Source organism: Microtus ochrogaster, chromosome 16 (assembly GCF_000317375.1).
Source record: "Microtus ochrogaster isolate Prairie Vole_2 chromosome 16, MicOch1.0, whole genome shotgun sequence".
Lineage (NCBI taxonomy): Eukaryota > Metazoa > Chordata > Mammalia > Rodentia > Cricetidae > Microtus > Microtus ochrogaster.
The window spans coordinates 36,217,309-36,244,768 of record NC_022018.1 but is presented as its reverse complement, the minus strand read 5'-3'; the positions used below and the strand labels follow the sequence as shown (position 1 = coordinate 36,244,768).

Genomic DNA, 27,460 nt, shown 5'->3' with positions numbered 1-27,460 from the left:
CTGGCCCTCCTTTCATCTCTTCTACACACACACTCACTTTCCATCATAGTATTAGGAAGCAGCACAAGTCTCTCAACAGATATGGCTACCTAATCTTGGACTTCAAGCTTCCTGAACTGTGAGATAAAACTTATTTTGTTTTCTGTATTAATTACCCAATCTCAGATGTTCTGTTATAGCACAACAGAAAAGATATGAAAACACTCAAACACCTTCACTGGCAACAGATAAACAAAACCTAAGTCACCAAAGCTTATTTCTACAATCATTCCTGTAACTCTGAAGACACTCAGCATAGTAGAGATAGATCCACACTTTTCAAAGTGCCAGGAAGACACAGATATGCTCATGGGCATAACTGCCTCTCCGAATCCTAGCGATGGATGTTTTCAGGTGAGAGAACGTAAGTGCAGTCTAGTTAAATTGACTGCTTTGTTTTGTTCACTGGTCTACAATGCAGGATTGCTGTTACTCGTGTTAGATCACCATTATGGAAGTTGAAGATGGCACTTAGCTCCTAGAAAAGCTAAAATCTTATAGCTGCTCAAATCCCAGGGCCATGTGTCCTGGCAGAACATACCCGGGATAGCTTCCAGCTTGATTCCTGCCAATCAGGTATTGACACATTCAATTGCATGGCTGAATCGTGGTTAGAGATGAGAGCAAAGCAATCATTCCAAAAATAGTCACCAAAACAAGGGCAGAAGATTGCTGTGGTCTTCGGAGAAAGGCAGCGCCTCACTTCCTTCCGCAGGGACCATGCCCTTCCAACCACTTCTGTTTCTTGACACGACTGGTAACCAAGGAAGTTCTCTAAAGTTGCTGCTTCTCCTTCCAGGGTAGGCTACTACTTTGTTTTCCTAGTAAAATCTTGCCTCTCTCTTTCTCACTTTTAAAGTCTCACCTCTCTGTGAAATATCAAGAGCCGGGGTAGAAACAACCCCTGGCCTGGGCAGAAAAAGCTTGGACCAACTTCCCATTTACGCAGTGCTTTCCTGGTCTAACCCTATTTCCGCTGTCCCCTGTCCGACTCCCCACTGAACTGTAGACCTACCCTGCCCCTCCTGCAACAGGGAGGTCTTATAAAGTTACAGCCTGATCCATGATTTCTCTGTTCTCTGGCAGTGAAGACTTAAGGATGGCTGATATTCCAGCAACTTTTAAAGAAGTCTGTCAGTCGAGATAGAAAATACAAGTATGCCGTCTGCCTCACTGACAAAGATCTGTATACACCAGCACTCGTTTACAATGGAAGATGAACCCTGTGGTCTTTCAGACTTAACAATACTATTTGAATCTGTGGCACTTTTGATGAAACAGTAACATATAGTTCCAGGAGAGCTGTCATGCTGGCCCCCAATATCCAGGCCAAGTATAGCCAGAAGCCAGGTTCAGCAGGATGAGTAAAGTAATGGAGTTCCTAGCATCTCAGCCTGCAAGGGTCAAATGCAGGCCTGAGGAACTATCACCTATCCACACTAGGCCTCAGTTGGGACCAAGGGTGCTTGCTGCATTTGTAACTGGATTTCCAGCGCTCCATTCCATCCTACTGAGGCTGCACCACTGCTCAATGTGGATGCTGTCATTGAGGTGAGCTACAATTGTGAATCCCTCTTAAATGGTTAAAACGACAAAGAAGACCCCCGGAGACAGGCTGGTGGCTCAACATGTTTCTGCACAAGCCTGAACCCTGGACTAGATCCCTGGAGTCCCGAATGGAAGAAGAAAACTGACTCCTGGAAGTTGTCCTTTGATCTCTCAAGTGTATAGCATGGCACACACATGCTCACACTCACGCCCATATGTTAAACCACATGTATACACAAATAATAAAGCATAGGCATATATTTTGGAGTGAAAAAAGGTAAACAGGACTAAAATGATGTCAAAGGTTTATACAGTTATGACAACATAATGGACTGGCAAACGAGAAAGAGCAGGGCACTCTGATCAGCCAGGTTGAGGTCTAGACCGTCCTGCAGGGGAAAGGATGTAAACTGCATGTGGGCACAGATAGACAGAGAAGAGCTCTCAGGGCAGAGGATGCACATCAGACCGCTGTGACAGTGTGAGGGCAGGGGTGAGAAATATCTTGGGAATTTTTACAGTTAGCATGTATATTTTTACATATATTAACCACACTTTAGATATACTGGATTAATAAAATATTAGAATCAATTTAATGCTGCCTGTTTCTTTACTTGGGCACTGGGTACCTTCAAGTACTTCCACTTCTGATTTGAGACGGAGTCTCATTTGGCCCAGGATTTCACCATGAGGGCAGATAATCTTGCCTATGAGTTTCCAGAGATTTGCCATTTTATGTAGGCTCTGGAGATTAGATCTCAGGTCCTCATGCTTGCATGGCAAATATTTTACTAAGGCATCTTCTCTACACTCCAGGTGTTCTCTGTGTGTGTATGCTGTGCATGCACATGAGTACACGTATGTGGAGACTAGAGGTAGATGACCAGTGTTTTCTCCCCCATCTCATTTTTTTTGAAGACAAAGTCTCTCCCTGAATCTGGGGCTCCATAATTTGGCTGAACTAGCTGAGCAATGAGCTCTGAAGATCAGTTTATCTCTAAGTCCCTAGCACTGAGGTTATAGATATGCACTTGTGTTAGTTTTTACATGGTGCTGGGGTCCTGAACTTGGTTCCTCAGGCTCGCCCAGCAGCCACTTTACTGACTGGCCCATATCCCTAGATTTCAAGTCTTCTTAAAAAGAGCATTGCTGGGGACACCCAGCCTTCATGTTTCACAGTAGCACTGGAAAATAACAAGGTGCCTCCACCCGCAGTTTGCAGTGGCCGAGCCAGTTAGGATTTCTGCAGACTCACGTCCTCCACCTCAGGATAGTAGCTATGCAAGGACAGCAGCAACTCCACAGATGCTCTCAAGTGTTTACTTATTTCCTTCAGAATCCCAAATTTGCTTTTCAGTTGGCCCAAGAACTGCTGGAACACACACTGCACTTGTTCTTAGTTTCTTCAAATAACACAGAAAAGAACTTACAGGTTTTGAGATGGTGAGTCCGCTGCTGGAATGCACAGGTATTTAACTCCCTGTAGAAGGATAAAAAATATATATACATGTATATAAATAAAACTAAAAAAGGTGATATAAAGGGGGAGTAAAGACTTAAAAGGAACCATTTACTTAGGTCAAAAAACAAAAAATAAAAAGGAGAAGTTTTTAATCATCTTTTGTTGCCAAGGAACCGAGGAAAAACTCTTTAATTCAGGTTCCTGATTCTTTTCCATGGGTATCTCAATATTCATGCTTTGGTTTGCAAGCAACATATATAACAAATTTAGACAACATTTGAGGGACTGAAAACAGGAGTTGAGCATTTCAGTGTTGATGTTCACAACTCACTGTAACGTTTGCTCTCATACTGTTTCTGTTGGATCCTGAATACCCGAGAGGAGGCACGCTTACCCTATGCCTTAAGAAGGGCTGAGAACTGTGATGTCCTGCCATAGCCTTCTATGTCATTTTAGTGTTATAAGAACTACAATTCCACTACTGGGCCTTTGAAACCTGAAAACAAAGTCGCTTGCTTTACAGAACACCAAAGGCTTGTATAATAAACTACTATATTTATATCCCCCTAATTTGAGGGGAAAAAATTACCAAAGGTAATGATTTAAAATCATGCTAAGCTGGAGTTTTATAAAAGAACAAATGCTTTACTTTTCTACAGAAAAGACAGACATAGTAGTTCTAAAGTCTTCAGTGTCAATCAGCACAGGGCCACAGATCTTATCAACCTTGGCAATGGAGTGTGGTAAAGGACAGACGAACCATTCATGAGTTTTCTCTCATATCTGGCAAATGTCACAGAATCTTGTCACTAAGTCCTGGACAGCCAGAGAAGAACTAGCTAGTACGAGAGATCGGCCTGATGTACAATAATGATACAGAGGTAGCCAAGTTCCCTGGGAGAGGAGGTGACAATGCAACCTGCTTTGTAGATTTGCTTGACGTCTTTCTGTAACTCTTAGTGCTCATCTGGCCCCCCGGGAGGTGCGCTGGAGCTGTAACTAGATAGTACAGTACCCGCCCTACAGAAGGCAGGGACAGAGTACAGCAGCTCAGGCTTCGCGGGTACAGGCGGAGGCAGAATATGGGGAAAGCTGTATAATGAGAAAGCTGAGCTGGTTCTGGGACTTTACAATAGGACTCATTTCTCCAGCTCTTATGAGGAAAACAGAAGCCTCCAACTGCCTCTTAATCTGCCCCTTTCTGCTGACACTGGCTCAGAGTATGACATGCTGTCAGCAAATAAAAAGCCTGAAAGATACAACCCCCTTCCTTCCCATCTGCCATTATTGGGGGGGGGGATCATCAGGAAAAAAAAACCTCAAAAATAAAGATTAATTTTCCCTCACCATTTCTGTGCAGCTTTTCAAACTTTGAAAAAAAAAGAATCAAATTATTTAATCAGGATTTGAAAGAGAAGTATTATATACAGCAGTTATTGTATCGTTTTGTACAGGATTGAGTCTTGGAGATGAGTTTACCTCTGTTTTCATCCCAGAGCAGATGTACTTTGCCAAGAGTGGAAGCCCACCGGCAGGAAAGGGAGGGAGGTGGCGGGCCCTTCCTTGTATGACTACACCTGCAGCCCACCGGCCCCTTCTCTTCAGGTTTCCTAGGCTCTTGAGGCTGTGTTATGCTGGGAACACTGACCAGTTATTTTAAACATTTAAAGCTCTTCTAAACCTTATGACATATTAAAAGCATAATTTGAAAAGAAAGGAAATACTTCTGCCAAAAAGGTCCTTTCTGTCCTCTCTTCCACTGAGATAGGGAGTCTCTCTCTCTCTCTCTCTCTCTCTCTCTCTCTCTCTCTCTCTCTCTCTCTCGCTCTTGAGTGAAAGCAGGCAGTTAGGTGGTCAGGTCCAAACGCTGTGGAACCCTTCTTCCCACATACTCCCTCCATCCGCAGGGCAGTCCAGATGTCCAGAGGACAGGGTTCTCAGGTGCACTACTGCCACCTCAACTTAGCTACTCCAGCCAGGCAAAGGGCTAAGTGGACCCTCCAGCACAGCACAAAGAAATGTCTACCTCTCTCAATGTTGATGGCTAGCCACCACATTCTAATAGAGTCAAAAGTCAGCCCAGTCTACGTACTAAGAAGATAGACAGAAATAGAGACAAGGAAGAGAATGGACAGAGGTTAGGCCAAACAGCGCTTGGCATACTAAGAGTGCATACACCCGGAACACTGTCACCAGGGTAAATGGGAGTCACTGTGCTGAATAGGGAGGGCCAGATTCATGTCTGTGCTGCCTGATGCACAGAAGGAAATAAGCGTGGACCCACAAAGTAGAACCTGCCCAGCATTCAGGAAAATCTACCAGCCATAGGAAGCAGGTGGAAGGCATTCTCTCTGTGTGAGTCACAGGATAAGGAGTAACATGTCATTCTAGGCTCCTTGCTCTCATAGCTGAGCCAGGCAGGTAACAGCTTCCCATTCATGCATCTTGCTAAGATGAACATGTGGCTCTCAATTACATTTGAGTACCCTGTGCTGTTAAAGCAAAGCAGAGAAAAAGGCAAGACAGTGTAGCATCATAGACTGCACATATAAGCACAAGAACATTAACTTCCTGGACTGATGCCCATGGTAGGCATTCACTCCAAGTTTGCATGCTGAGGCTAAATGCTAATCAGATCTGAAAAGATGGCGGCGTGAGAAGAGTGCAGGGTGAGTGTGTGCTGGTAAGTACCATCAGGAAAGGGGGAGAGCTGGGTTTCAGGCCATGCAAAGGGCACGTTGTCTACATACGCTCAAGTGACACTCAAAAAGAACACAAACCACCTCACTATGACCTACAATAAAAAATATGCAAATCCAGTCATGGAAGGAGTCAAAACTGTCAAAAAGGCTTAGCTGTTTGCCCCCAAGAGCATATATTTATCGTGACTTAGTCATTAACAAAGCACAGATATCTTTGAGGCCACAAAAGGCAGAACTACAGCTACCTAAACCAGGCGTCAGATGCCTGCACATGTGCAGAGCTTTTAACAGTTAGTTACTAATTCAGAAAGCAGCACTGAGACCCCTGTGCCACCAGAAAGCTGGGCTGACTTAAAATTACCCTTGGACCGATGTGTGGACTAGATGCTTCCTCTCTGATCTATACGGAGGATTGTACTCCGGAGAGCTTCACAGAGAGACGGATGGAGGGCAGGATGTATTTACTGACATTATGGAAAGAATATCAAAAAGGAGGTTAAAAAAGAACTTAGAAAACTCCAACAACCTGAAAAATCTACAAGTAGTAAAAATAGCAACAGTGTTTCCAGTAGTATGCCGTTTGTTACACATTTTCTGCCTCATGTTCCCTCTAATATTTTGGAAGACATCGTAATAAAATTGCTTTTCTGTTCCTTGAAATAAGATGCTTACAGAATAAGGAAAACTAAAACACTGAGCCCTTTCTATGGTGTTTCAGAATAGTGGGCTGGTGGGAAGCCAGTTAGCACTTATGGAGCTAATAAGTATCAAGTCACAGCTGTTCAAACCACAGAGCAGTTAGTTTCATGTTGTACTGATCTACCTGAGCTTCAAGGGTCACAGTTCCTATAGGAACGTTGGAAGAGCTATTTATTAGCCTAGTGTGGCCTTCTGGGTGGCAGCAGCAGCAATATGGATGAAGTGAGCATCATAGTCAAGAGACAAGGGAAGGTGCAAACGCTCTGTGCCCACGAGAACGACTGAGCGTGTTGGATATTCACCACTCCAGGGACCACATGGTGCAAACATCAGAAAAACACAGGACAGAAGTAAAAGAGTTACAAGGGATCTGCCCTGAGAAGCTCCTGCTGAAATTCTTGTATTTGGGTTTTGAAATTACGTCAATAGACAATACTGGGTCAAGAAGAAAGTTCAGAGAGAAATTACATCAACAGACATCACTGGGGAAGAAGAAAGTTCAGAAAGCATACCAGAGGCTTGATCTGAATAAGCCAGAACTGTCATATTCTCAAAAGTTCCACAGATTTTCAGTTTTCTGTTTCAGCAAGTATAATAACCACTCAAAGGTAGGGTTTTTGTCTTTCTTTGGACCGAAACTAAAAATCACACTTAAAATGATAGACCTGAGAAGCAGGGCCAAGCTTCTGATCACAAAACCAGGAAAGAGGCCAAGCTCTTTCTTGTTTCAAATGTGATTTCAAAAACTACCAGACACCCAGAAGGTAGAGTCTGCTGCGAATCCAGTGACCTGTTTTCAGAAGATGCAGCTGAGCAGGGCCACTAAGATGAAGCACTTAGAAACAGAGCTCCATCTCACATCTACAGCCAATGGCCGGACCCTGAGGGCATTACAGACAGCACATGGGATCGTCTTTACACAGGAGCTAAAGCTGCTCTCCTCATACGAGAGGCCTGGTGGATATTAGAACCCAGGCAGGCAGTAGGGTGGAGGAATGTGGAGAAGACTGGCAACGGTAAAGGGGGTGTCGGAGGAATGACTCCAGAGTTTGGCAGGGAAACAAACGTGGTAACAGCAGAGAGGATGGAGGTGACATAAGCTGTTTATATGATTATTGCACATTATATACATGTGGCAAAATATGCACAAATGCTATGTACCTGTTTTAAATAAAATAACACAACTAACTCCTTGTAGAAATATTAAAAACAGACACAAGAGAGTAATTTCTAGAAGGGGCTAGAACTCCACAGAATGGAAAAGTTATTTTAGCTGTCTAAAAAAAAGGATGTTATTATTAGAATTTAGTATCAGACAGGATGGGTGAATCAAGGGGCTTCCTCCTACAAATAAGGCATCTTTTCTTTGCTAAACAGGCCCATCCAGAGTTCCAGGAGGCCAGCTAAGCAGATCTTTCAGTTCGAAACACTTAAGTCCTAATGAAACAAGGACAGAATAAGCCTGCAACCCCAGCAAGAACTAATTTCACTACTGTCCCCAATGACCAATTCTTCACTCCCAGAAAGAAAAAATAAAATTAAAAGGAAAACGGACCTCACTTGATCAGAAGCCAGACCACAACTTTATGCACTGCTACGAAACCCACAAAGCCAGCTCAGTGCCATGGTACATGTTTTTGACCTCAGTTCTTGGAGGCAGAAGCAGAAGGACTAGAGTTCAAGGCCATTTTCAGGTATCGAGCTGGTCTGAGGCTAGCCTGAGCTACACGAGACCCTGCCTCAAAACAGAAACAATCAAAACTCCAAAATCGTGTAGCAAAGTTGTGTTTCACTGGTGGAAACAACTCACAGAACTGAGGAAGACGATGAAATAGTTTAGTAATCTGAGAGCCTACCTGGTTCGGATTATACAGACCTCCACACTCTAGTAATGCACTAGCTAGCCTAGATCTCTTACCTGTATATATGTACATATCGTCCTCTCTGAATAAAGCACATAGCAACTTTGGATCCCTACCTGCACTGGGCTACATGTACAACCCCTTTCTGAACAGTAGCAAAAATTTTTTTTCTACCCCTAAGACAAACAAATTTAGATAGTTTCTATTCAAGTATATTCCCAGTGTATCTAGTATGAAGAATATACACAGTAGTGCAAAACTGTGCGCTCAAGTAAACTTTGAGGGGGAACCCTCTACTTAGCAGCTTATGCCTATGCAAAATTGGGCATGCATATATTTAAAATGAGATGCATATGGGGACATGCACAGTAGAAAAATAATCTATCATTCAACAGAGAACCAGCCAAAGTTCTTCTTGAGTCCATAAAGAAAGCCCTGAATAATATTCGGGGATCCTTGACTATCTGTACCCCTGCTCTCTTGCAATGTATTCGGATCTTTTCTACTGTTCTCTGAAAAATTTCCTTGCTACTTTTGCAAATCTGTGTATACACTCACTTTCAATCCTTTGGATTAGAAGTAAAAAACCTGGAAACACCCAACACCCATACTACACAAGTGTCAGCTCCACACTCATCTCTAGTATGGTAAAATAAGCATACAGAATGCAAACTTACCACCTTAAATTTATTTTACTTTTTTTATTTTGGCAGAGCTGGAGATCGAGGCAAGGCAAATGCCACACTACTAAATCACTATTCCTAGCCCTCCTTTTATTTTCTATTTTGAGACAGGGTCCTACTAAGTTGTCAAAATTGGCTTTGAACTTTATCCTTCTGCCTTGTCTCCTGAGTAGCTGTAGTTGCAGGTTTAGTTTGTTTGTTAGTGTTCGTTTGGAGACTCTCTATGTTACCCAAGCTGGCCTTGAACTTGTGGACTTAAGGGAATTCCTTGTCTCATCTTTTAAATATCCATGACCACAGATGTAGTCGCTGTACCAGGTAACATACTGATATTTCCCAAGTGAACATCTTCATGGCTGCAAATCATCAACATCATGCATATCTGGGTTCCCATTACACACCAACTCCTTTTCCTTCCTATCCATTAACCCTGCTGATATCCAGTCTTTCCTCTGCCTCTGTGGATCTGAGTACTTCTGCATTTCATCTAAACCGAAAGGTAAGAAAAACTGTGAAAAACTGAATTCTTAGATACCACAGACCCAGAGATGACAACTGCTGACTTGAAACTTACATTACATGTTCATTCCAGGGGAGACCACTTTAGTCCCCTTCACCTGCGCCACCCGCCCCCCACCCGGCAAGAGTGTCTATTCCAGAGAGGCACTGGAGACTGGCACCCCTATGGTGTGTGTAAGCCAAATTCAGTGCCTGGTCGATGAGTTTTGATTGATGTCTTTCTTCAATCTAAGGATTTACCAACAGTCCACAACAGCTGAAAAAAACTACACTGTATCAAACAGAAAAGTATAAGTCAAAGTTACTTCCCCAGGAAGAATAATCTAGAAACACTCTAAGTGGGATCTGAGAAGGAATCAGAAGTCAGTATAGAAAGTAAACAATAGACAGTAAGGTCTATATTCTTCGTCACTTTCTTTTTAAATTCCTAGTATCGTAGCAAAAATGTCAATGGAATTACTAAATCCCCTCTGAAGATAAACACAGCCTTGTAGTGATACTCCACAATGCAAGCCTTAAGTCTAGATTCTGAACTGAAAAGACATTTTCTGAAAGTACTCATTTGCCACTGATTCTTCCTGCAGGCTAAATTTAGGCACTATACCACAAATAACAACTTCCAAGAACACTGTGGTCCTTGGTGGGGTTTGGGGGAGTGGGACGGTCAGAGAGGAGAGGTAAGATTTAGCCTTGGGCTTGATTTTGTGAGCCAAGATGCAAATAAGAAGTCTCTACACCTGCTGCTTCTTTCAGATTAGTCAAAAAACGACATGCATTTGACTTGTCAGAGCGACAGAAGAGGATTCTGACGTTTATTTTTGTTTAAGGTATTTCAAAGACAGACCACAGTGGCCTCAGTACAGGGGTTTCCTCTGGCCCACACGGGATGGATTATAGGAAGGCAATGAGGGAAATCCGGGCTGCCCCACCTCCCCACCTCTTCGGGGTTTGCTTCAGTGTGAGGGTTACTGGTGTACAGCTGTGATTCAGAAAATCTGGGGCCAGTTTTATATGTGCTCCAAACCCAGGCATCCTGCAGTATACCTTCGTGAAGAGGAAGTGCCATCCAATCACATCAAAAAGTGATTGTGGAAAAAAAAGTGATTGTGGAGAAACTGCTACTCAGAAACTAATTAGAGAACATCAATAAGAAAACATTATTTCTGTAAAAGATACATATTTATCTGACCATGTTTGCCTAAAACATACTCAGTAGCACATCTGAATCTGAAAAGTAAAGAAGATCAAAATTTAAGTCCTGGAGTGTGGCCACAGCCCCAGTCTGTCACCATGCCCAGCTTGGCCTGCATGTGAGTCCCACACTCCTCCCGAGCTCTGGTTTCCAGTCTCTGTGATTCCTTCTCCCTCCGGCTCCTCCCAATGGCCTTTCCTCAGCAGAACTTCAACATAGCACAGCGCATCTTTGCAGGCTTCCCTCACCATGTCGGCTTACAGAGACTTCAGCTGTGGGTTCCAAGTGTTTCCAAGACCCTAGAATGTAGGTGCCTTAGCCCAGCACACCAGGCTTGGGCTGCTTTATTCCAGATTCTTACAGTGGTAACCATTTTCTCAGTCTCTCGGCTCTTGCGCCTTGAAAAGCAGTAGCAAATGCCTTTGAGTGAAGAAAGAGATTCTTCGAAAGGGATGCATCTTTAGAATTTCAAAACTGTACGTCCTAAAGGCACAGCCCTTAAGTTGGCTATGAAAGTTGGAGCTGGCTCTAGAATCAGTGGTTCCATGCAGCCACACTGGTGCCTTCTCTTAGAATGCCTGAACTCCAGCTTTCACTGCCTGATGCTACTAATGGTCTCAGCGGGACACATGGTAAACATACTCATCAAGAACGAAAAATTTCGGCAGCCATTAGAATGAGTTGTCATGGATCTAGTTTCTCTGACATTTCTATGAAAAAGTCACACAGAAATACCCTGTTTCTCTGGCTCTTATAACCTCCCCACCCCTTCTCTGCTATGATGCCTGAGCTTCAGGTAGGGATGTGCTGCAGATATATCAGCAGGGGCTGGGGACCACACAGTCGCTTATTCTCTCTATTTTGATGGACCGTGGTTTTCTGTAATGGTTGTCATTTGTTGCAATGGCTGCCTAGAGAAGATATGAACAAGGATGACAGCAATAGACTTGAGAACATGGAATGGGGAAATCTCATGGGCCATCAACTCTAGACAAAGAATTACAGGCAACTAAGGAATACTGAGAGCAGGAGAAAAAGGTTTCTCCAGGGAAGAGACCCAAAATTGATTATTCAACACCAAGTGGTCAGCCCTGAAATTATGGATATATATATCATAACCATTAAAGAAATAGAGGCCATAAATTTTAAAGGGAGGATATAAGAAAAAGGCTTGGGGCAAGAAAAAAGGATGGAGAAAATGATGTAATTTTATTTTAATTTCAAAATGAATGGAAAATTGCAACAGGTGAGTATTAAGTATAAGGCAAAGCCATTTGCACATTCTCAGAAGCCATTAAACTGGGATAACACAGCTCAAGCTTTATGCCAGCTAGCCTCAGGAATCATACATGCCCTTGTAACAGAGACCTCTTAGGCACTGAGAGTAAAGGCAAGAAGGGCAAACTGAGGCATGTGTTTGCCTAGCACAGTCAACTTGTTGCTTATACACCATCCCTGGTTCCATGCTTACAGAAGAGTGGAGAAGCTTTAACAGAACCTCTAAACCCCAGATCCTTATTCTCCTTGACAGACAAAAGGGCACTGAGCCCTGGTCTAGGCAGACCCTTTTCATACACCCATTCAGAGGACATGAAACTCATCTTCCGGCTCACTTTCTTTCCCAATTTCATGGTATCTGACTCAGCATACTGCTGTTTTAGAACTGCATTCTTCAGAGACAATAGCTGTACTTAATTCTCTTCTTTACTCTGCTATTGAGTGGGAGGGGTTTTATAAAACGAGGAACTAAGTTCAAAATGTGAATGACCCTAAGTACGATGCTAATATAAAATAGGTGCTCAAAAAATGGCTGACACCAGGTGTGTGATCAGTGGCTCTCATGGTGGTCCTGCCTATCTGCTCAGCTATCAGCAAACAGTACCACACAGACTAGGAAGTGGACCAACATCTGTGTCCCCAGGAGAGTTGTCTGACCAGCCAGCCTCGCTCTCTCAGTGGGACATGCTGACCCCTTAAGCCCATGTGTTCCAGAGGGCACAGGGCACAGTGTGGAACCTTATCAGTGCCTCTTCTCAGCTGCCACAGCCAATTAGTTCTTAAAGTGCCTCACCCGAGAAAGCCAGAGCGACGGTCTGGCTTACAGATGTGCCACCACCTCAGGGTTCAGGTGTGGATATGTACAATGCTGTAAAAGCCTCTTTTAAACAACATCCATGACACCCTAGTCCGGCTCACTGTTCCTTCTCTGGGCCACACCTTGGATGTTTTAGAAGGAGGTAAAGATTGACTCAGAACTGGGTGTTGCTTGTAAGGGCTGGTCAATTCCTTGATTGTGGGGTTCTGGCTCCCAAAAGTAGAGGTCAAATTTAGCGAGTGTTTGAACAACATGAGCAGGGCAAGGAGCTTTCAGAGTAGAAAGGATATAGGAGCTGAGCAGTTAGAGAGAAGTAAGGAGAGGCTGGCATCTGTCATTTCTCCTCCATATGAAGAGCAGCATCCTTCTGCAATGTGGTCAACTGTGAATGCTGCCAGGGTTGCCATGGTACTGCCTGACGTTTACAACATGGTAGGTGCAGCTGGAAGGGCACCTGCACTCTTAGTGTAGGCACCAGTGTCCTCAGGCCTCCCTTTGATGGGCAGTGCTTTATCACAGCCCTCCCCCTTCCACTCTGAGTAATCCGATAGGCTATTTTTATTTCGACAGCTGTGTACTCTAGCACTGGACACAGATGGAAGCCCCAGGCCACCTTGAGCAGAGCTCACTTTGGGGAAGCCCCAGAGAGCACCAAGGAGTCAGAGCGTCACCAGGGTCTCAGAACGACCAGTTAGAGGCACTGATTGTAACATCATTGCTCATGCAGAAGCAGGAAGAACGGTTTTCATAAGAAAAGGCAGGGAATCTTACTTTAAAGGAGCAGCAAACAAAGGAGATGTTCAGAACACCTGCTCCTCCTGGGTTAGCCAGAGGCATTCTTCTTGAGGGTAGCCTTCACACCAGGTGCAGCTGACGTTCGCCATCCTTAATAAGTAATTGCCTTTCCCTGGGACCAAAGAGCCGGCTCCTTGGAAAAGGAGTTCTAACTTAGGGAAATGAGGTTGTATTTGCTACAACATGCTAGCAAGTTCCTAAGAGTGGAACTCCCGATGTGCTGGCTTGGTTCTGTTCACCCAAGCTACCTCACCCCAGAATCACCAAGTGACAAGGGAGGCAGCTGGTTCTCACTTACAGCCTCCTTGTTCCAGCACGGACCAAGGATCTCAGCAAAGGAGCCAAGGGTGCTGTGGCTCATCTCACTTTAACTGCAAGAAAGTCTGCGGGAAGAAGGAGAAGGTCCACGCCAGACCTGGTGGTGCAGTCCTGTAACCCCAGCTACTTGCAGGGCCGAGGCAGGCTCACAAGTTCAAGGTCTAACTGGGCTAGAATAAATTCAAAGCGTAGCCAGTCTCGGCTACTTAATGAGACACTGCCTGAAAACGGTTTTGGAGATGTAATTTAGTGGGGGAGTACTTGCCTAGTTTGCATAAGTCCTAGGTTAAATCCTTAGTAGGACAAGAGTAAAAATGAAAAAAAAAATGAATGAAGGGAGGGATAGAAGGGGGAAAAGAACTAAGAAAAGAGAGAGGTTTGAAGATATTGGGAACATAGTGAGTCCAGCACTGTGAACCATGGCAGTTTGACTTTCTATACCTTTGACCTTGCATTGTTTTCTTTCCCATCAAAGAGGTCAAAGGTGGCCAATACTCCTCCTGGTCTGTAACCAAAGCTAGAAATTGATAACTGTTGCGGTTATGGTAGCAACTGAAAGGGGCAAGCGATGTCTCAATGCCCATCCAGGGGCAGATGCCATCCTCCCCAACACACACAAGTCCCCAGAACATCCCAGGGACTTGGGCTACAGGGAGGAAGCACACTTCAAATGCATTCTGGACACAGCTTATTTGTCTGGCCTGCACTGAGGAACCAGCTACACTATTATTGCTTCACATACAGAAGTTTAAATAAGATTGCATCACTTCCCTTGCAGGTGTGGGCAGAAACTGATCCACCTGTGTCACTATCCAGCAATGAATTAAGAGAACCCAAAAACAGCAAATTTGCTTAAACTAATCTTAAGTAAACCTGGATCCATTTTAACAATCATCTTTCCTATGGTGAAGAACAATAATGGTGTTCATAGTAACCCTGAGCCCCGATTTAGCTCTTACCACTGAACAGTTTCCACTTGCCATTCGAACTTCTGATTGTAGATTCTGAGGCCTCTTCCTAAAGAGCCTGCAGCACATAGAGCCCCTTGGGATAGACACTGGCCTGATCATCACAGTGCTCAGGGTATCTCGTGTGTGCCAGTCATACACTGTACCATCCCGATCCAGAGACAGAGACACACTTTCCCTCTCTAGATGCTATCTGGTTACTTCCACCAAACTGAGCCAGTCTTTAAACACCTTTAGGCATCACATGCCCATTAAACCCTGTCCCATTTGCTTTATATGTAACATAACTTCTTATTTTGGTCACCTGTAATAGCCACATGAATAAGGGTCTCCCAGGCTGAGGGTCCATAACAAAGGAACTAGAGACTCTTAGGTAAAACAAAATGTAAACCCTACACCTAGTCCAGGGTCAGACTACCCTGTGATGCACCTCAGAGAATCCCAAAGATTATAACCAGAAGAACGGAGATCAACTAGAATGTACAAGGACTTAACAGGAATGACACACACAGAGCTACCTCACAGTGTGGATCCGGGGCTGATGACATCCTCTGCTATGTTTCCAACACAATAATGGAACAAACGGTTTTCTGGTCTTCCTAGCTTGGCATTTTCTTCTATGGTTTTATTCAAAACCAATGAAGTGGCTGTATATTTTACAGAAAAGAGGCTCAAATATTTGTGTTCAACCAACACTTTCTCCGGAGCAATGAATGGACCTGCATTTCCAACAAACTTTGGAATACAGCAGAGACATGTCATTCAGAGCTCTAGGGTGGGTGCATATCCACCCATGGTCCAAGTGCCTGCCCCATGAAGCTATTATGTAAGCTACTCTGACACCTCCCTTGCCCCACTCCATAACTAAACACTAGATAATTCCTTCCCACTCTATCTGAGAAATGGCTTTCTAGTTTTCAAAGTTGTTTATGAGGTGTCTAAAGGTTAAAGGTTGCTACAACTTTCTGATGGATTATTCCTTCTGTTCTTTATGTGGTTGACCTCTTGGCTTTTATACACATATCATGTGTATGTCTAATAAGACTGCTGTTAGTCCCTCCTTCTTTTGCATCATTTTGCTTCCGAATCTTTCCCTATTCTTTCATTTTCAACATTGTTGTATCATTTTGTGGGAGAATCCCAGATCCAATCTGATCTGTTATTTCTAGAAAACAAATGACTCCCCAGCATTCCAGGTCAAGCCCTTATTTCTAACTAGGAATAAGGCAAGAGCTTCCAAGGGTCTCCAGGACATGAAACTCCTTCCTTCCATTCTATTTCTGCATCTATACTACTGGAAAAGCAGTCTGCCCTAGTCACTTGACTTGGTGCACAAATCTTGGGCAAGCCTTTATTTCCCACATGACTCTTATGCCTGATGAGCAACTGATCGTCTGTGAGGTTGCTTTTCCAGCCTGGCCACCCTTATAATGTGTTCTGCTAGGCTTTTGCGGGCCAGGACACACCCTGCCTCTGCATGCCCATATCACCACACGCAGCATTCTTTACTAGGAAACATACCTAAACTCAACCATCCTCTCCATCACCACCTAGCAAACTGATTATCTTTCAGAAGCAAACATAATTGGTTGGTATAATCTTGTCAACTGTCATATCCTTCTGGGTGTCTTGTAACCCCTTATATCTGGCAGATACTTGCAACTCTGCAGCACTATGAAGACATGTATGCCTGCATCAGTATGGAAGCCCTTGTTTCTCTTTGTGCTCCCTATACAAGGTAGGCTCGTGAGCAAGAGTACTACAGAGAAGTTTGAAGAAGAGGGACAAGGTGCTTGTAAAATGTCTGGCTCTACTGTCAGGAGACAGACATAGAGCTCCTTCATTCTGGAGGTTAAAAAACATCATTTCCCCCCAAGAACCAATCTGGTATTGGGGCTCCAGCCTTTCTTCTGTCCCATGCAGCCTTATACTAGTGCTCTGTTTGCAAATCAGCTGCTAGCAGAAACAGGCAGATAGGAGTAAATCTCTTCTGTACTTGGCTGCCCCCACATAAGAAACTCAGACAGCTGGATTTAAGAAAGAGCAATTACTAGACAGTTTTCGATCCTTACAGTAATTATTTCTATTTGAGTCATATCTATTTAAGTCTGGGGTTAACTTCAAACAAATTTGCTTGAACACACGAAAGGCCCTGCAATCTCTGAGCAGAATAGGTACCACTGATTTTTAGATGACACTCGAAATTCTCCTAGAGAAGTGAGAACCAGCTGAGGTTGCGAGAAACAACCATCAATCAGAACATAATCCCAGGGCAAACAGCAGCTTGTTTCCAAAGGCACTGGGCTTCACTACCAGCTGGGGAGACTGGTGGTTGTGCAATGCTAATAGGAAACAAAACCACGCAGGTTAGTGGAGACAGTGGCCATCTAAAGCAGGATCCCTGGTCCAGTGTTTTAAGCTGCAGCACAAGGCCAATCTGTGAACCCCAAAGCAATGCATAAATGCACTCATATCCAGTCAACCCAGTAGAAACACTGTTTTGATGTTCAAAGTAAAGCCTCTATCATGACAGACATGTCCTGGGCTAGCTTCTGCCTTTGAAGATTAAGACAGCTTGAAGTGGGTGATGCACTTTCTTTGCATCTGCTGACCACAGACCACAAAGGATGTTTGATGCCACATATCACACATGTGTCCACGGCACACAGTGATTAAAAAAAATGCAGTATCTTGTCAAGCTGAGTCTTATTGATATGCATAAGCATCTACCTGCTGTTGCCACAGGCACTGAGAGCATTGGCTCAGCAACCTTTCCTTCCCACCACAGGCTGCCTAAAACCACCTGCATATCAGAATTTACATACAACTCAGAACCATAGCAGAACTTCAGGTATGAAGTAGCAATGAAATAATTTTATCGTTGGGGAGTCATTACAACATGAGAAATTGTATCAAAGGGTCACAGCATTAGAAAGGTTGAGGACCATTGCTCTTATTGGAACAAGTAAAGTAAGGAATAAGAGAACATAATGAAACAATACCCCATTCTTGGGAGTCTGGTACCATCCTTTCAGAACCTTGCCTGTGTATTTACAACTTTATATATGTAATAGAAATAAATGCTGATTTTGAAATTTACATAGATGAGATCATACTGTAGATATTTGCTACTATTGTTTCTGTTTCTTAATGAGATCTTTCTTTAAATGCACAGACATCCCTCTTTTGGAATTGCTTCAAGTAGTTTTGCATATGCATTGGCTGATACCGGCTCCACTGCTACACCATTACCAAGAGTGTCCATGGACTTCTGCACCCAAACATCTGCACACCTCTGTGTGTTTAAAATGAACAGCTTTGGGAGTCCATTCTCCTAGGAGAAATGTGACTTAACAGTTTCCACAACTTGGGATAAGCCTGAACATGCACTCTGCCAGCTAGGTCTCTGTGGCCTAACACACAGAGGAGTGCAGTGGTCACCAGACAAGAGAGGCTGAGGAGGAGGTAACAGCTGGGTATGTGCCTGGGTAGCTACCCTTCTTATCCAGAACACAAATTTCTACCTCAGTTTCTATGATTTTACTGTACGCTCCACGAAGTCTGAGACCATCTCCTTCAACTCTATGTGCCTACCTTGAACATGGCAAAGTTTCTATGGACTGACTATTATGAAGATGCGTGATCTTTTTTATAGATTCAATTTTTCATTGCCAACCAAAGGTCATGAGAAAGTCAGTGACCCTTCTGAGGGGATTATAGGTTAGTGATTCTGCAAAAGAGGCCTGGGCAGCAGCACAAAACCAAATACCGTGTACACCACCACTTTCTGGCAAGGCAGGAACTGCGACAGCAGCCCATGGGAGGGAGGCTGTAACACACTAATCAGAGCCTCTGGCACCACAAACTCCGGACATGAGGAAATCACTGTTGACACAGGCCTGCTTTCCTACACCAATGAGCCACATGTGACCAAACACATGGTTTCTCACTTTGGGATGGGGCTTAAAATAGACACAGTTCTTTGACCAGCATCTACATCCCTGCGTGCCAGACTAAGCTGCACACCACTGGAACCAAAGAAAGCTGCCACAAAGGCAGCCACCTACCTGCTGGTTCAAGATTGTTACATGGACCAAAAAGACTTTGAGCATCAAACAAATGTTGTCACAGATGGACAAATTTCAAGTCCCAACTAAGAACACAAAGTGTAGACACTACAGAAATGGAAAGAAGCCTAGGATGGGATTTTGAAGGAAAGGAGACAAGATGAAGACAGAGGAGTACCGTGTGGTCTCATTCTCTTGTCCAGGGAGATAACCATATGCAGCAGTGATTACCGAAGCTGGAGAAAGGGGCTGGACTGCATCAGTATTCCCTACATTCATGCGTTATCATTCTGAACCACACTGGCAAGAAGGGATGAATAGGAGCATTTTCCCTTAAACTTTAAACAACATTTAACATTGGTTCTGCCTTGCTTCATATTTCAGAAGCCAACAAAACTTCTTAGGAGACTGAGACAGAATAGGGAATGTAAACCAGACTGGAATTCACAGTGAGAATCGATTGCAGAATGAATGAATGAATGCACAAATGCCTATCTATGAAAACATGATGGTTATTACCTAACATATATACTAAAAGGGTTCAAAATACAAAAACTCAAGCTTAAAAGCAAAAACATTCAAAGCAAATTCCAGCTAATATAATCTACCTGCTAAACATGTAACACACAATTATATAAATTTTGTTCCTCTATCGAGTTCATCAATGCAAAATTAAATTCTTTGATATGAAGAGGCTGTGAGAGGGAACGAGAACACTGGTAAAACATTTCTATTAATAGTGAAAAGTAGTTGTTTCCTGCAGGTGCTGGCAAATACATAGAACGAAAAATGAAACAAACTCTGAATTTTTACATCAGAAAGACAGGCTGCTGTTTCTTTTCTCAGGGGAAGGGAGAAACCTTTCATTGCTCAATATTACTTCCTCAGCACCCACGAACATTATTGAGCTTCTAATTGGAAAAAAAATTACCATTGTTAACCTCTCCTCAATGCTGAAGCAATCTTTAGGTTCTGAAGACACCAAGCTAATGCTAGTCTCTCAAATAAGGAAACACTTCTGTGCGTGTGTGTGTGTGTGTCTGTGTGTGTTTTCTTGCATGTATTTGTGTATATGCTGTTGCACATGTGTGAGCATGTAAGTGGAGGTAGAAGGACGATCTCAGGTGCTGTTCTTCAGGTGATGTCTACCATTATTTAAAACAAGGTGTCTCTTTAGCCTGGAGCTTGCCAACAAGACTAGGCTAGCCGCCCAGTGTGCTCCAGGGATCTGTCTGCCTCCCCAGTGTTGGAATGACACACAGAAACCACCATGCCTGATTTTAACATCAGTTCAGAAGATAAAACTCCTTTTGCAAGCATTGTATCGACTTTCAAGCACTTACTATCCCTGCAATCCATCAAGGAAACACTTAATAAATGCAAACAGTTCCCAGCCACAGCCCAAGCATAGAATCAGATGAAGAATTTTTATACCCTAAATACTGTAACTACAGATCTAGAGGGTTTTTATTTGAAATTAATCTATGTGTTGATCGTTATAAATGCATTAGTAACATGTACTTCAGTGATTGACACCAAATCATAGTCCTAAATGATTATGTCCAGGAGAAAGACCCTTGCCTTTATAATGAGAAGACCTTAGAGTCTAACCCTGGCCAGGGCCCATTTGCTGACAGGTGGAGTCACCCCGATAAGTTATATCATAAAAAGTAAGGATAGTGCAGTCTGTTTGCTAGGCTTGGAAGTCTTGAAGATTCACAAAATCACAGTGAAGTGTCTGGGCCACGCAGAAGGGCTTACATTCTGGTTCTCTCTACCAGTTTTTTTCTGGCCATAACATCATAAGAAGATTAAATAAATTTCTAGTCATTGCTTACGGCCATTCAATGCATGCTCAGTAAAACAACTCCAGACTTACGGGTGGAAAACAGAACTCAACCTCAGGTCTTCAGGTCTGCTGTTCCTGCTTGACTTGAACCTACCATGAGTCACAGCTCTTCTTTCACTAGGCTGGAATAACTGTGAATACTTATAAAATAATCAGAATGCAATCTTGCCTATGGAATAAAGGTTCTGCCCAGGCACATGGGGGTGGTGAGCACACTTGCAGTGTCTTCAGTGTCTGTCCCTGTCCTTGCACACCAGATCCTAAAGTAACAAATATGCCATTGACTCCCAGCCTCCACGGGGAGGAGCTGTCTTGGAAAGGAATAAGACTTTGACCAAAAAATAAAATAAAACAGAAATTTTGCTAAATGCAAAGGAGGGTAAAAGAGGGTAGTAAATATTATCAAAGTATATTACAATCAGGCATGGAAATATCATAATGAAATCCATTAGTTTGGACAATTAATACATGCTTAAAAAATAAAAGTATGCTGGTACTGGGAAGCAGGCACATTTGCACACTGCTAGTGAGAGCTCAATTGATACACCCCTTCCCTAAAGTGAAAATATCTCTAAACACTGCCATTAAAAACATTGGCCATGGCAGCAAAGGACTGCCACAGGGAGCATGCTGGGAAAAAAAATCTCTGGCCTAAGACAGAAAGACTAACTTCTCACCAAACTATCTAAAATAGGCATGGGGCCTTGATGCCTTAGGGCTGTTTACATTTACAACAAGGAGTCAGGAAAGAGCATCAGTGGGAACCCAGTTCTGCTGGGAACTGTCACACAAAAGGCAGGGCTGGGCTAGGGTGTGGCTCGGTGTTACAGCACCTGCCTAGCATGAATTTGATTTCCAGCAATACACAGGGGTAGGGGCCATAGGAACAGAAAGGGAATTATAGCTCTTTAGAAGCCTAGAGGGAGCTGGAGTTACTCTACGTGCTGCTCTATTTTTAATTTGTGTGTGAAATGTTTGTCCAGGTTTGTGCATGTACGTGTGTGTAAGTAGAGTCCAGAGATCAAGGTTAGATGTCTTAATAACCCTTCACCTTATTTCTGAGACAGGGTTGCCTGGAACCTGGAGTCCATGGGTTCAGCTAAACTGGCTGATAACAAGTTCCAGGTATCCTTTATCCTTCTGTCTCTGCCTTTCCAGTGCATACACTGCTGGACCTGATGTTTTTTAGGCAGATACTGGGGGATCCAAATTCAAGTCTTCATGCTTGCAAAGCAAGCACTTTGCTGAGCGAGCCATCTCCTTGGCCCCTTTTGTGAGGTTTTTGAGGGTTTTAATTCTGTTATGAGCCTGACCTGGTTCCTAAATGGTTTTAGAGTTACCTCTTCAGAGACAGGGGATGGGGAGGTGTTAAAGCAGCAATGAAGGTCCATTAAGGGAAAACTTTTGTTAAAGAAAACAGAATCTCTGGCCTGGGTAGAGATCTAACAGTCCAGTTGGTCCTGGCCAGTTTCCTGGCTATGGGACCATTCTTAGAAAGGCAGATTCACCTTAAAAACAGACTGAAGAATCAGTCCTCTGATGAGATACCTTCCCTTTCCAGAATTTGTGTCCATAGTACAGCAGCTTACAAGGCCATAGCTGTGCAGCTCTGTGCATCTTCTTGAATTACTTAAGAAGGCCAAGTTCTCCTCGCCTTCGTTCTGTGTGTTCAAAGTGTTCCCTGACACTAGGCTCCCTGCTCTAAAACTGTAGATATCTGTCTGATTTCCATTCCAGCGTGGCAGCATGGCTTTTTCCTTCTCTCTTCCACTCTCCTCCTCCAGGCAGTTCCTGAGACCCATAGCTTGCCTGCAATGCGGTTGTTCTTGAGTTTCTTTAAGCAAGCAAGCAAGCAAGCAAGCAAGCAAGCAAGCAAGCAAAGTGTCTTCATTCTGGAAGATCATCTCAGAAACTCTCTGAGGGCCATAACTGGAGTCCCAGACCTCTTTTCCTGGACTATCTTATTCCATGCACCAGAGGCCACAGAAACCTTGACTCATTGGGAACACTTCTTCCACTGACCAAAGACAATGGCTCAGTCACTTTGGAGGCCTGAGATCAGTGGTTTCCCATCTTTCCCTCTAGGCACTTTGGTATGAGTGTTAGATACTTTTGGGAACTTTCTCCAAAACTAATCAAATAATGGCAAGTTGTATGCAGTCAAGCTAAAATCTAACAAAGCATGAGCTCTTTATTTGGTTGAAAAATAAGATCTGTAATGCAGAATGACTAGCCATGTTTTCATCTGACCTGTGGTGGATGCAGTGTAGGACACTGTACTAGCCACGAGCTGTGACAGGAAGAAGACTGCTACCTTCAGAGAGGATGGCTGTCTAATACGTACTAGACCTGCAGAGCCTCCCCTTCTACCTACAGCAGATTCTAGTGTGGAGAGGCTCAAGCTGTACAAAGGCAGTCTCAGCTGGCAGGTCTGAGCACAGTCTCTCCGGCCTCAGTGTGGCGGATGCTCGAGTACTCTTTGGCCACTCTGATAATACAGTTACACAAGACTGGAGCAGTCACGTGTCCCATCAACAGGCACACACACAAGATCCTTGCTCAGAGACAATGGAAACATGTGTCTACATTGCAGCTTGTGAATGTTTATCTTCTCAACGTCGCCAGGACTTTCACAGGAGTCTATGGCATACTAAATTTCCTTAGCTTGTTTCCCCAAAGCATTACACTCCATTCCCACAGAAGTTCACCCTCAGAGAATTCTCAGATCCCCTCATCAATGCTTGAGGCATGTTCAGTGATGGGCCCACATGCTCTTACATGGCTTCTCTTGCAATAAGCTGGTCTGAGGACTCTAAAGTCCTTGTTGATAATAACTTTAATGCTTGAAAACCCTTGAGGTATTTATTGAGATGACCCAAGAAGTATCTGCACTGTAGAGCCCCATATATTGCTCTAAGGTAGCCGTGCTTCTGGAAGTCCTGCCTGGATATTATGGGACTAAAATTTCTTGATTTGGGGAAGTGGCCATCTCCTTATTACCTATCCACTCCAGAGAAAGACTGTTCAGAGTAAGCTAGGGGCATCTCATACACATGTCTGGTTTTGAAGTTCTCAGAAAATGCAGTTTTGGCTCTTTCTTTTCTTACCCCATCCTCTACCCTCAGGTACAGCTCCCTGCTAAGCAGAGGATCTATCTGCTCAGTGCACTTATGTAGCCTTGTACACAATCCCACCTTCAAGGATCAGGGTCATCAGAACCCAGAGTTGTGGAAGACCACAGCCCAATAACTTCCCAGCCTCTTCTCCAGATTGGTTAGGCCATGGATTCTGGAGCTAATCTTGGAATTTCAGAGAGAAGATGACTAAACGAGTCCCGGAACCTTTGGAATTCCAGTAACTTACTGTGTATACATCACGCCACATAGCTTCCACACATGCAGCTACAGAGGCTATCAAACAGCTTTAATAGAACTGATGAAGGGGTCACCCATGACATAAAGACCGCAATAACATGCACAATGTTAAACCATGTTATGCTGTACAAGTGTGGTGTAAACTTTAGAAAACGTGAATTACCACAGGAGCACTTGTTAGCAAGCTGAGGCAGTGACAGTATCCAGCGGCTATGACAGAATATTCTGGAGATCCTGAAAGCACAGCTGGTAAACTGTGGGTGTAAGATGATGATGCTTTGGGGAAACAATAAACACTAACAAAGGAGCACACTGACTTCCCTCTCTTCATTTCCCTCCTCTCTTTGTAGAGGCAAAATCTGTCCCTATAGACAAAATACACAGAACCCAATGGACATGCAGTGTGTTAAGAATGGAGGCCCACGGTCTGCCCAGAGCTCTGACGTTTCATGCATACCGTGCCTTCTTTATACCTGGGTTACAACCCCACCTGTTTTACTTTCCAGCACAGCCAGAGTTTCTGTGTGTAGAAGGGGGTTTTGACAGAAAGGCTGGGCTTCTAACACTTCGAGACCTTGTATGTAGACAGAAGTTAGAAGATTAGGAGCATTGTTCATATGACAATGTGTTCCATTAAAATGAGTAGACAATAGAAGGCAGACCTAGTGGCTGAGGGTGGGAAGGACGGCTGTGCAATTTATTAAAATAAAGGAAACCTCAAGCCTCATCTTGTGATTTAAGAGGAAGTCAGCCATGACCACTTTGCAGTTTAACTTGTTTATATTTTAAACACAAACTATCATTAACAGATTTAAAAATGGAATAATTGTTTTCAAAGTAACTGCCGGACTTGGGGGAAAAAAAGGGTTGTCATTCCCACTGAAGCTAAGGCACGGCCCAGCAAACACCCAGGGGAACGGCAGAGGGAAGTGTGAGCTTCCCACCGGGAAGATGGAGTGGAGGAGGCAGCTAGGCAGCAGTGAGAGCTGCTGCAGTCACACTTAGGAGCAACTTCTCAGCCTCCATTTTCATCTACCTAGGTTAGATTGGTTTGCTCTAGCTAAAACCTGGACACTCCAAAGGCTGAGGAAAATACATAAATAAACACTACCTATTCTTGCATGATATGACTTTCAATAAAAACAGCTTAAACCAGGATTCTTTCTTTCAGAACAAGTACCACTCCCTTCCCAACACCCCACCCTAAAATAGAAGAAACCATGTATCACAACCACACAGGCATTGTTTTCTAAAAGGAGGTTAACCTGGGCTGTGTCACAGTAGAAACAGAAATAGATTTGGTCCTGCGCAACAGCTCAAACCGTCCGTCAGGGTAAAATTGAAGATGTTTTTGGAATTAGTGTACAAGAAGACACACCCTGTTTACTAATGAATCTAAAACAACAGCTCTCCACTGACTGTGCCTGTTCAGACCACGCCTGGGAAAAATCACAGGGATGCTTTGCCTTCCTTTGTCCTTTCCTCCTGAACACAGATGGTATTAGAACTCTTGTGGAAAACACCAGGAAATAAGCAACTTGAATTCCTTAGCATCCTCTTAAGACAAATAATTTTGAAAGCAGCAATAGGTCTTACTGACTTAGCATTTTTTTCCTGCAGTTCCAGTGATGGAGCCTACATCTTCGTAAGTGCTCGGCTACAGTACCACCAAGACACCCTCAACCTGAATTTTATTTTATTTTTTGACATAGTGTCTCACTCTACAGCCTAAGCCAGGCTGGAATTCACTGTGTAGCCTTGGCCTTGAACGCAAAGCCATCTTCTTTCCTGAGTGCTGGGAGCATATGTATAAACCATTATGTTTTAAATACCCACCATAGTCAAAGGGAATGGAACATCAGTTTAGTTTCTGGCATTTGGAAAAGAAGGCAAGCAAGCAATATGGCAGGGGCATAATAAGGATGCCTTCTCCATCAGGCCACACGATGTCCAAAGTGGACACAGGAATAAATTCAACTTGAGTACAAAGTAATCCAGCCAGTGACCACAGGTGCATACTGGCTGCTTTCACTAATGTCATATACACTTCTACAGAGCATATACACACTGACACACACACACAGAGACACAAAGGCACACACACATACAGACACACAGAGACACACAAACACAAATTCTTACCTCCATCATGGGCCTGGCACTGTCGTGCACAGAAAGAATGTGCGTCACCTTGTTCCTGCTCAATTGGTCTGCATCTCTTGCATCTGTCATCAAAAATAAAAGAAGAACACTTTAATAGTTTCTGTGAGTTCCTCACTCTTAAAGTCTAGGCAAAAAACAGCACATGACTTACAGATTTTTTTCTTGATCCTTCATCACTGACCATATCCAGAATACTGTAGATTGGTAAATTTAGGACTACTGCTTTTATGTATTTTGCCTTAAATTATTTCTGACTAATACAACTTCAGAGCTCAAGTATAGAACTCAAATTAAAAAAAAGCATTGTAATCGGGAGTCTGTTAAAAGGAGGAAATGCAAGACATTATAATATAATGCACTAGTATGTTTTTACATGAAATACATATAATAAACATATTTGAAAAAGTCACCTCATAATCATTACTTAAGTTGAAAGTAAAATCCAAGGACCCACTTGTTGTAGGAGACAGAGGAGTACACTGAACAGTTCTTACCCTGACAGTGGTAAAGTTTGAGATAGGACTACGGTTTACAATATCTCTATCCACATCACATCCACTATGGTTTACAATATCTCTATCTATAAAGCAAATAAACAAAACTCCAGAAGGTTTTCTAGAAATTCTACACAGAGTTACCAACTGGCTATTATGTCATCTTCATAAGGAACTGGGACACTTTCTCATGCTTCCAGCTATAGGAGAAAGACTAATTTGGGGGTATATTCTGAGTTGGAAATCTTGTGTAATCTACAATAGAAACAGTCCAGCAAGGAGAAGAAGGCCCACTCTTCTGAGTCTTGGGCCTTCGCCAAGCTCTTCAAAGGGATACAAGAGAAAAAGAACCAGAAAGCAAGTACTCGATGAAACTGTTCCTCAAGAATATCGGGTGACATGGGAAATTACTTTGGGCAAGGGGAAAATTCAGGCACCAAATTTAAGTACACTAGAAACAGAGTTTGTACAAACATGTACAGCTAGAAATGAATATGTGGGGTAAGCAGTAAACACACTTACTAAGATGTGGAATAAAGAGGGAATGTCTCTTCTCTCCAGTGCCCTGCGTGTGCACCTAAGGGTTTGTCATGCACAATCTCTCTCTGCGTGTGCACCTAAGGGTTTGTCA

General features: G+C 43.4%; 1 protein-coding gene across 1 annotated transcript in view; it reads right to left on the bottom strand.

The window, feature by feature from the left end:
* Dusp22 (dual specificity phosphatase 22) overlaps positions 1 to 27,460 on the bottom strand; it is a 55,168-nt gene that overhangs the window by 15,829 nt on the left and 11,879 nt on the right. The window contains exons 3-4 of the mRNA XM_013349077.2: positions 26,315 to 26,397; positions 3,018 to 3,067 (exon numbers count right to left, since the gene is read on the bottom strand). Of these exons, the coding sequence (XP_013204531.1) occupies positions 3,018 to 3,067; positions 26,315 to 26,397 (133 nt within the window). The remainder of the gene's footprint in view (positions 1 to 3,017; positions 3,068 to 26,314; positions 26,398 to 27,460) is intronic.